This window comes from Myotis lucifugus, unplaced genomic scaffold (assembly GCF_000147115.1).
Source record: "Myotis lucifugus unplaced genomic scaffold, Myoluc2.0 scaffold_46, whole genome shotgun sequence".
Taxonomy (NCBI): Eukaryota; Metazoa; Chordata; class Mammalia; order Chiroptera; family Vespertilionidae; genus Myotis; species Myotis lucifugus.
In genome coordinates, this window is record NW_005871094.1 from 2,425,615 (window position 1) to 2,437,250 (window position 11,636).

At 40.7% G+C, this 11,636-nt stretch overlaps 1 protein-coding gene across 1 annotated transcript in view; it reads right to left on the reverse strand.

Annotated features, from left to right (window-relative positions):
* The window catches only part of AGBL3 (ATP/GTP binding protein like 3), a 65,560-nt gene that overhangs the window by 20,751 nt on the left and 33,173 nt on the right, over window positions 1-11,636 (reverse strand). Inside the window, 1 exon segment of the mRNA XM_023753512.1 lies at window positions 3,926-4,012. Coding sequence (XP_023609280.1) covers window positions 3,926-4,012 — 87 coding nt within the window.

Below are 11,636 nucleotides of genomic sequence, written 5' to 3' on the forward strand. Positions count from 1 at the left end.
GCGTGACAGGGGCAGCGCCCACCCCTGATTTGGCCCTGCTCTGTGCGTGACAGGGAGTGGCACCGCAACCTCCCCATTGACCCTGCCTTGAGTGTGACAGGGGGCGGTGCCCCAACCCCCCAATCGGCCCCACCCTGAGCGTGACTGAGGGTGGCATCGCAACCTCCTGATCCGCCCTGCTCTGTGCATGACAGGGGGCGGCGCCCCAACTCCCCAATCAGCCCTGCTCTGAGCCCGACCAGGGGCTGCACCTAGGGATTGGGCCTGCCCTCTGCCACCCAGGAGCAGGCCTAAGCCAGCAGGTCGTTATCTCCTGAGGGGTCCCAGACTGCAAGAGGGCACAGGCTGGGCTGAGGGACCCCCCTCCCTCCCCCCCCCAGTGCACAAATTTTTGTGCACCGGGCCTCTAGTATTATATAATCACTAGAATTTGGAGAAATAGGGTTAAAATTAGGTTGAAGAAAATCACTGATAGGACTTGATTTGATGATCTCTTAAATGTCTGCATTTTTAGCCCTCTTCCCTGGATTAAAATGATGCTGTGAACCATAACAAACTATTACATTTATCCCATAGAAAACCACCAGGCCAATATCCTTATGAATGTGATCTACAAATTTTAACCATAGGAATCTGTAATTGTTTGTGCTGAAAGTCTTCAAAATTCATTATTAAATGTGTCCTAGTACAAGATGAAGTTAAAGTATTTTAAAAATAATTTACTACTATTATTTTGGGATGTATTGATGTCTTATAAGCAAAACATTAAAATAATCAAGAGCATAAATTTGAGCCGTCCTCAGATGTTCACTTTAGTTAAGATGACATTTTTCAGCCTTTTGCCAAAGATTACTAGAAAATAAATTTCAGGATCAATGAACTCCCATTCGTTTTTGGACACATTTAGAATATATGCAACATTCTGAAATGACCAAATGACGAGATTGCTTTCCATATGGAAAATCCAACATTAAATGTAGATTATGATTTCATAACAATTTTAAAAGCTCCAATCAAGAAAGGTGAAAAAGCCCCATAGATATTTCTGAGGAAAACCACCATGTGGATATGTTTATGAGAACTAAATAAATGTGTCTCACAATATCTACATACAAAAATAAATAAATAAAAATAAAAAACAAGCTCCCAAACACATCTACCTTGGTTTGGGTTCTATAAATGACTTAATACATCAAGACCAATTAGAGAGCTTGTTTCTTTGGTGACAGGCTGCATTATTTTAGTGAAGCCCCTTAGCCACCTGCAGTGCTAAGCTCCTAATTTTGCTCCTTAGGGGTGCGGACTTGGGTATGCCCACATTCACCCTGGGATGACAGTGGTTTTGACAGGGGGTCTTGGTCTCTTTCCCTGATCACAGCCAGCAATTAAGTTCCACTCATTTCTGGCCATTAGCTTTACAGTTTTCAACAATGCCCTAGGGTAGTGGTCGGCAAACTGCGGCTCGAGAGCCACATGTGGCTCTTTGGCCCCTTGAGTGTGGCTCTTCCACAAAATACCAACTTCTGCGCATGGGCCACGAAGTTTCAATCGCACTGTACGTGCGTACCCGCACATGGTATTTTGTGGAAGAGACACACTCAAGGGGCCAAAGAGCCACATGTGGCTCGCGAGCCGCGGTTTGCCCACCACTGCCCTAGAGTATACACTAGGGCGTATATTATTGTACAGGCCAATCCAATCAAACCTGTGTTCCTTTGAAGGCACAGTTCCTGAGGTCAGCGTCTGAGATTTGTTCTGATCTCAGGTGGGCTCCTCCCAGCTGCCTCTTTGCCCATTTCTCTCTGGAAAATCAGCTGCCTTAGTTTCGCTTAGCCTATATTTCCAATGAACCTACCAATCCCCTCCCAATGCCTTTTACCATACTTGTATTGATTTTGAGAATGCCATGAAACTTGAATTTCTCCAGGACCTGTTGCAAATTAAGTCACTTGTTTGGGGGAGAGATTAGGACCTGTTTCATCTGGTTCTCCCCCAAGTCAAAGATTCTGACCCGAGTGTCTCTGGAGCTGGTGGTGGAGACCATGACCTTCTCTCAGTGGTACCCCACTTTAGGAGCTGAGCTGTAGGTGGGAAGAGGGCAGTAGTTTCTGGTCTTCTCTAAATTCACCTTTCCAGTGTGGAACCACCACTTGACGAGCCAAAGCAAGGGCGATTAGGGCCAAAAATATTCTCAGTGATGTGGCACCCAAGATAGAGCCTCTTTTTAATGAATGGGGCCTGGGTAGAAGGAGAAACCCCCATTTCTAAATGGGCTGCACTTACCTGGAATGTAGCTTCAGCATTGGAGAAAGAATAACTTTCCTGCGGAGACAGCTCTCTGACTTTTATCTGTGGGGAGAGGAGGCCCTGTGTCTGGGCTGAATTTGTCTACAGTCTCAGTCTCATTGAGGGGGGAGGGGGGAGGGGAAGGAAGGAGGGAGGAGGGTGAGGGGAGCAGGGAGTGTTGATTCAAACACAACAGACTTTCACTGTTTGTTTTTAATCAAGTTGTAGATTTTCATAAATATATGTTTTTTTCATTTGCTGTATGTTCTTAGGGCCATTTCTAGAGACGTTATTTTTGTTGTTGTTATTTTAATTTTAGAAATCCATATTGAATCGTTTCTGCCAACAGTAACATAGCATACCAGTGTGTGAATGTTCGTTGTGATGGGGAAAGGAATGTTGGGATGACAGAGAGGCAGGGTGTTTATAACAAATAAAGACTTATTATAAAATGCTCAGTTTGTTTAAAATGCCCCATTATTGAGCGTGTTTTCCCTATATGTGTGTGCTTGATTTTAGCCTTTAGCTCAACCTCATAGCAGCCAGTGTAAATTCACTGTTTAAATCATCCCTTAATCTTTTGTGTGTGCGTGATAAAATACACCACACATATAATTTACCATCTTAATCATTTTTAAGTGTAGAGTTCAATGTCCTTAAGTACGTTTATACTGCTGTGCAACCAATACCACCACCCATCTCCAGAACTCTTTCATCTTCCCAAACTGAAACACTCCCCAGGAAATACTCACTCCCCAGTCCTCCCTTAATCTTGACCAAAAGGCTCAACTTTTTCATTGATAAGTTGCTGAATCCATTAGAAAGAATATTCTTTTTTGGAGTATCTTCTCACAAATTATAAGAAAATTACAATAACATATTGTGTAATTCAAACAACAGAGGTGCAAGCAGTGAAAAGTGAACGTGTTTCCATACTCTAGAGATGATCAATGGTAAGTATGGCATGTAGTCTTCCAAACATGGGAAAGTATAAAAACTATAAAAGAATAAAAGATTTCAGAGTTGGGAATAAAGATGACCTCATCAGTGTAACTGAAAAGTACAACAGAACTCAGGGGCTACACCCCGAGAACTAGGGAATGCCACACTCTTTAGCTTTCACTTACTTTCTCTCGGGGGCAACACTGGCCTCCTGCTTTTTGACTTCTTTGTGGAAGAAATCTTTGAACCTCATTGTTTAAATGGTTGCTTTTTGTCTTGTTTTTAATAGTTCTCACCTACTTTTGCTAGTGAATGGGTCTGCAGAGCTCCCCTTCTGCCACGGTGGAAGCTAACCTCCCCACACAATCTATACTTTTGTATTCCCATTTAATTTTTCTTAATTTTAATTTATTTTTTGCTATCCTGGATGTATCTTTGTCAGATGACTCAAATACTTTTCTGAGTAAGGTAAATATAAGTGAAATGTAAATATCACACCTAATAAGACCCACCTCTCATCTGTCAAGGTTCTTTTGTGCTTTTATAAACAGTGAATAAGATGAGAAAATATTTAATCATTAACTTTTCCTGAGAAATAATCAGGGAATGGGAAGTGTAAGAGGAAATAACTTGCCATTCTCTTGCAAACATTTTTTTCAGAAGCTGCTAACAACCAGATCAATGGATACTTATTTACCTCTCGTTCTTCTCTGGCATTTTTATGTCTTGCTAGGGTAGAATTTCTTTCCTTCTTTGTTCTCAGATGTTTTTTCTTGGCTTTTATCTAGGTAAAAGAATAATATTTAAAATCAACATTCCCAAGTTTTGGGCTCAATCCCCAGTGGGGAACATGCAGGAGGCAGCTAGCTGAGCTATATTTCTCACCTCAACGTTTCTCTCTTTCTAAAATCAATAAAAACATTAAAAAAGAATAAACATGAATTTAAAAACTCAACATTTAATCAACACACTAAGGACAGTATATATGCAGACATAAAACATCCTAAGGCTTCCATTTGTAAGAAGATGAAGTACTTTTCCTATTCCTCTATCTAAGCACAACTAAAAACACTGGGTATTACATACAAAATAAATATAAGAGGCTCTAAAAGGTGTAAAAAAGAAGGCAAACTGGCGAGTGATCTGAGGAGCAGAGGAGCAACATGACCTTGAGTAGTTTCCTGTGTTTTGTTTTTTGCCTCATACACTCAGCCTGAGAACTGGAGGAGCCAGCAACCCAGAAATGTCAATGATTTAAGAAATAATGGCTGAAAACTTCCCAAATTTGATGGAAGACATTAATGTAAACATCCAAGAAACTTAATGAGCTCCAAGTAAGATGAAATAAAAAACTCCACACCAATTCCCTATAAATTTTAGGATTATTGGTGCTAGTTCTGAGAAGAATGCCATTGGTATTTTAATAAGGATCACACTGAGTCTGTAGATTAGTTTGGGTAGTATGATCATTTTAATGATGTTAATCAGACAGTTAATCATAAGGTTTAACATATATGGGATCTAAAAAAACAAATAAAACAAATAACATGGGGGTTGAGGACACATTTGTAATACCTTAACCAATAAAGAAATTAAAAAAATAAAACAAATAACAAACTGAAAGGGTTAAAGAGAATAAAACAAGGCAGAGAAAACTTATTGTGCTTAGCAGATATCTTGCAGAAAGCTTGCAGCCTTGGGCACGGCATAGCCCAGATAACCAGAAGACACCTGGCATAGGAGGAACTAAGGACGGACCAGACCCTTACATCAGCAGAATGGCTTGCAGCCAGCAAGGAGTAATAAAAATCTGCCTCTCCCTTCATTCTCCACTGACTCCTTTTTTGTCTGACTCAGCCCATCTGCACCGAGACGCCTGAAATAAAAGCCTTTTGATACATTACAGCCTCATGTCATAGGTGCGTGACCCGGCGCACTCCAAACCTTTTACAAATAAAACAAAACAGATTCATAGAAACAGAGCTCAAATGGAAAATTGTCAGATGGAAGGGGGCTGGAAGGATAGGTAAAAAGGTCAAGGGGAATATAATCAACTAGAGGCCCAATGCACGAAATTCGTGCAAGGGGCTTGGCCCCTGCTGCTGCGACTTCATCTGGAAGGTCGTCCAGAAGGATGTCCGGTCTAATTAGAATATTATGCTTTTATTATTATAGATAACACTGTGATGGGTTTGCATGGTGACATTGTAAGGGATATAAATGTCAAATCATTGTGTTGTTCACCTGAAACTAATATAATATTGTATACCAACTATACTTAAACTTAAAAGACTTTAAAAACATATCTGCAATTAAAAAGCCCACATCAAGACACATTATAACCAAACTTTCAAAGTCAAAGAGAACAATAAAAGAGAATCTTGGAAGTAGCAAGAGGAATTACATGCAAGGGATTCTCAATAAGATCATTAGCAAATTTCTCATCAGAAACTTTGGAGGCCAGGAGACAGTGTGCCAATATATTTATAGTGCTTAAAGGGCGAAAAAAATGGACAGAATAGTCCTTCAAAAAATTAGGGAGAAATGAACACATTCTCAGAAACACAAAAGCTGAGGGTGTTCGTGACCTCTAGACCTGCCTTGCAAGAAATTTTCAAGGGAGTTCTGTAAGGTGAAATGAAAGGACACCAGTCAGTGTAACCTTGCAGAAAATTCATTTCTTTACTATGACTTTTTCTGCTTTCTTTTGAGTCAAACTTGTCTCACCCAGCACCCTGACTTACCTGCCCCCCTCTCCCTTGGAGGTGCACTCCCATAATCATTAAGCCCTGAGGACACTGAGGTTCTGACCAGCATCAAATAATCTTGGGAACAAAGCCTCAGGTCTGTTAACCACCCCTTCCGCCCAGACAGAGTTTCTGTCAAACTAAAGATAACATCTAGACCACAACTGTGTTTCAGCTCCAGGCCCATAAAATTGGTGAAACCAGACAAACCAACAGCCACGGATGACAACAGGGCCAGATGCACTGATCAACTATCTCTTTCCCTATCACTGACTAATCAGTAGAGACCACAATCCTGACCACAGTCCTAACTCCCTTAATCGTCATGATTAATGATTTCCCTCTCCTCTATAACCCATCCCTTGGAAGCCATCAGGGAGCCAGGTCTTTGAGCATTAGCTCACCTGTCTCCAGGCAAGGGCCACTTCCTGAAATAAACTCTTATTTTCTTTGCTGCAAACTCAGGTTTGTGTCTTATTGGGCTTTCGGGAAAACAGACCCTTTTAATCTGGTAACTAGAGTAACTTGAAGGTATATGGAGAATTAAGGATCTTAATACAGTAAATACAATTATAAAAGCTAGTGTTATTGCAACAATAGTTTGAAACAGCACTTTGTTTTCTACATGGTAAGTGACTAACATTTAAAGAAAAACCCCCACTATTATTAATGTAAAAGCTAGTACTACTGTAACTTTGCTTTGTAAGTCCAAATATTGTTTTTTAAGTATATTTTTATTGATTTCAGAGAGGAAGGGAGAGGGAGAGAGATAGAAACATCAATGATGAGAGAGAACCATTCATAGGCTGCTTCCTGCACGCCCCCTATTGGGGATGAAACCTACAACCTGGGCATGTGCCCTGCCTGGGAATCAAACCATAATCTCCTAAAGGTTCATAGATCGACACTCAACCATTCAACCACTGAGCCACGCCTTGAATTTTGTTTTCTACATAATTTAAGAGACTAATACATTTAAAGAAAGTATTAGTATATGTTTTGGGGCACACAGTATATAAATATGTGATTTTTGACATTGACAACCGAAGTGGTGGGATTGCAGCTGTAGAGCAGACTTTTTGTACACTATTGATGGTAAGCCAGACTAAGTTACAATTAGAGTGTTATAAGTTTAGGATATTAAACGTAATCCCCACAGTGAGCACAAAGAAAATACCTATAGAATAGACACAAAAGGAAATGAGAAAGGAATTTAAACATTTCATTACAAAAAAATCAGCTAAACACAAATGAAGACAGTGATGTAATCTGAGTGACCAAAATATTGTAAGACACATGGAAAACAAACAGCAGAGTGAGAGAAGTAATTCCTTTGTATCAGTAAGTATTTTCATTATAAATGGATTAAACTTTCCAGTCAAAAGACAGATATTTGAAGAATGGATAAAAACACATGATCCAATTATATGCTGTCTATAAAAGACTCAAAAGAACCAAAATACAAACAAGTTGAAAGTGAGAGAATGGAAAAGATATTTCATGCAAATAGGAACCAAAAGAGAGCAGGAATGGTGATACTAGTATCAGACAAAATGGACTTTAAATTTAAAAATATTATGAGACAAAGGACACTAAATATTAATAAAAGGTTTAATACGGCAAGAAGATATAACAATTATAAACATTTACATATCAACTGCCAGACCATTAAAATATATGAAGCAAAATGGACAGAAGTGAAGAGAGAAGTAGACAGTTCTACAATGGTTGGAGCCTTCCATACTCACTCATGATGATAGAACAGACAGAAGATATATAAGGAAGTAGAGGATTTAATGCAGTAGCATATGAATAATATAGAAATTGATACCTAGAAGTATGATACTGTACTAATAAAAACCTAAACTCTGTGACAAACATTGGCTGGCTAACAACAGGTGGTGTAGAAACTGTTACAGGAAGCTAGACAAATAGTGGCGCAGTTATGTAGAGGTGATGCATTTAGTAAAACTGTCTCCTGGGACTGTGAAAGACAGAAAATGTACCTAACAGACCTGGGTCATTGGACACAGAGATTTTGAGGCAGAATGTTTACAATATGAGTTGGTTGTTGCTCGCTTCATTTGATAAGTTGCTACAAGAAAGAAATCAGCTCGAAAAATATTTGGACAAAAGAACTGAATTGAGAGGGAAAATGGAGCCCCCAATTTGAGAATTTGAAGGCTGGTTTCAACATAGCCTTAAGGCAAAAAATCGAAGTTATGGCTTTGACGTTTGTGGTAGACAATTGCTAGGATGGCCTCTAATGATCTCCATCTCCTAGCATCCATGCCCTTCCATAATCCTCTCCCTTTGAGGGTGGGCTCAACCTAGTGACTCACTTCTAATGAAAGGAATATGGCAACAGTAATGGGATTCTGCTTCTGAGATTAGGCTGCAAAGATACTGTTGCTTCTCTCTTGTGTGCCCTCTCTTGCTCTTTTGCTTGCTCAATCTGATGGAAGCCAGTTAGGCGTTGTGAGCCGCCCTATGGAGAAGCACACATGGAAAGAACCAAGGGAGACTTTCAGCCAACAGCCAGCAAGAAACTGAGGCTCTCAGTCCAACATTCTGTAAGGGACTGAATCTTGTCAATAACCATGCGAGTGAACTTGAAAACTGATCCTTCCTCAGTCAAGCCTTCATGTGAGACCACAGCCTGACCAGCACCTTCACTGTAGCCTTTGAGAGACCTCAGAAGCACCCAGCTGAGCCACTCATGCATTTCTGACCTACATAAAGTATATGATACATGTTTGTTGTTTTAAGTGCTAATGTTGGGGTAATTTTTTACTCAGCGATAGAACACCAATACAAGATCTAAGTCCGTTTGGCTGCTATAATAAACTACCACAGACTGAGTGGCTTATAAATAACAGAAATGTATTTCTCATAGTTCTAGAGGCTGGAAGGTTGAGATCAGGGTGCCAGTATGGTCAGGTGAGAGCTTTCTTTTGAGTTGTAGACTTCTTGTTGCATCAAGAAGGGGCTAGGGAACTCTCTGGGTTTGTCTTATAGGGCACTATTCCACTCGTGAAGGATCTGCCTTTATGACCTAGTCACCTTCCAAAGGCCCCTCCTATCTCCACTTTCTAGCACCATCATATTGGGCATTGTAATTTCAATATATGCATTTGGGGGCGGGGACAAAAATATTCAGACCACAGCAGTCTACCTCTATTCCCCCAAATTCATGTCCTTCTCTCATGCAACATACATTCTTTTCATCTCAACAACCCCAAAAGTCTTGACTCATGCCACCATCGACTCTAAAGTCCAAAGTCTCCTCTCAATATCATCTAAATCAGATATGGCTGAGACTCAAGGTATCATTCCTCCTGAGGTAAAGTTCCTCTCCAGCTGTGAACCTCTGAAACCAAACGAGTTATGCACTTCCAAAACACAATGGTGAGAAGGGCCTAGGACATACATTCCCATTCCAAAAGGAAGAAACAGGAAAGAAGGATGAGGTGACAGGTCCCAAGCAAGCTCGAAACCTATAAAATTCACTGAGATCTTAGGCTCAAGAATACTCCTCTCTGGCTTCATGTTCTGGCTTCTGGACCCACTGGCATGGCAACATCACTCCTACAGCTTGGCAGAGTGCTGCTCATGCCCGGCTCTCTGTTGGGGCCCTGCCCACACCACAGCTCATAGCTCTAGGTGGTTTACCTCCATTGCCTCTGTTGGAGGCTGTCTGCCCTAAAACCTCGGTGGTGGTGGCCCTGATAAGCTCTTAGTTACCTCCAGGCCTTTTTTAAAAAAAATCTTGTTATGAAGAACAGCACACATTCACATGAAAAAGCTCTATGGCAGTGGTTCTCAACTTTCCTAATGCCATGATCCTTTAATACAGTTCCTCATGTTGCGGTGACCCCCAACCATAAAATTATTTTCGTTGCTACTTCATAACTAATTTTGCTACTGTTATGAATCGTAATGTAAATATCTGATATGCAGGATGTATTTTCAGGGGTCACAACCCACAGGTTGAGAACCGCTGCTCTATGGTATCCTACTGACAGCCTTCCTTTACGCTGTTCTGTCCCTATCCCCTTCAGTTCAAACCGGCCATATCCTGCCGAGATGGCTGATTAGTTCTGTGGTTCACACCCACACTAATCTATCTATCTATCTATCTATCTATCTATCTATCTATCTATCATCTATCTAAAAGGCTAATATGCTAAGTGTCCATCTGACTGGTCGCTATGACATGCATTGACCACCAGAGGGCAGACGCTCAATGCAGGAGCTGCCGTAACAAGTTCTGGCCATTTACAAAGAAACAGCACTGCGGACCTGGCGCCCACAAAGCAACACTCAGCTTCCCCCAAGTGGGACACAGGCCCCACCACCACCTCAGAGCGACAGCCCACCAAGTCACAGCCAACGCTGCCAAGACCCCATGGCACTAAATGCGCCCACAGCCCAGCCCAGCCCAGAAACAGTCACTGTGGGCACCGGGTAATGATGTCAGGTAGCAACGCCTGGTTTCCTCTCCCTAGCGACTAGCCTCCTTGGAGTTTCTTCAGCCCAGGAACACGACTTGCTTTATAGCCAGGTGGAAACATTTTACACTTTAACCAAATGTTTGTGAAGCGTTTTCCTGTGCCTCATCTCATTTGATCCTCACAGAAGTCCTGGAGTAGGTAGATAGGAGATTCGGTGGAACCCTATTTTCTTTTCATTAGCCAGAAAACGGAGATTTAGAAAGTTTAGAAACTTGATCTGAATGAAAAGCAGTAAGAAATGGTGGACCTTGAAAACGACTTCAGGTTTTCTCACTGGGCAGAATATAGTCAAACACTGCTGCAATTAAATATTTTACCCTTTGTTCTCCCTTTGTGACCTACAATAATGATCTGCTTCGTGTTGATATTTACTGTTGTGTTGTTGACAACTGCCTGAAAGAGAAGTTGGGGTGCTTCATTGGGCTGGAAAAAGTTTAACTAAATCAGAAAGCGGGTCTAATTAAGCAAATTTATTCTCTCTATATAAAAGGCTAAGTTAACTCGCACATGCATGATACAAATAAAGCTCTCACTGTGGCCAATCGCACATGTGTGTTTCAATCTGTCATTGTTAATCATGAGTTTGGTTGACACTTCTATTATAGAGAAAGGGTGATCAGTGATATTAAAATATTTCTTCTAATTAATTTCCTTTCAATGTGCAAGAATTTGTGCACCGGGACACTAGTCTCCTTATAAAAAGGTTGATCCTCTATTCCAAACATGTCAAACTTGTGGCCCACGGGCCATATGCAGCCCACAACAAATATTTTTGCGGCCCAGCCAATATAATGGTATGTAAGAAACATTTTAATAAAAATTTCCTAACTTAATTTTTATGATATCCTGTTATACATAATTAACAACGAACTATTATTAATTAACAACGTTCGCTAATGACTGATTACTATAATCGTATTGCATTCATTTCCCTTATGTGCCTTATGCACAGGTGCACCATTTTTCTCCACTAATACTAGCAGCGAATATTTTAGCAGCAGATTGCCATGTCATTAGTCTTGTACTGACTTTTTTGGTGTGCGCAACAGGAAGTATTTTGCTTTCGGAGAACAAGAAAAATAGGTTTATTTGCGTTACGCTTATTAATTTGTGCAGTTATGCAGTGTCTGGTAAGTTAATGTTCAAG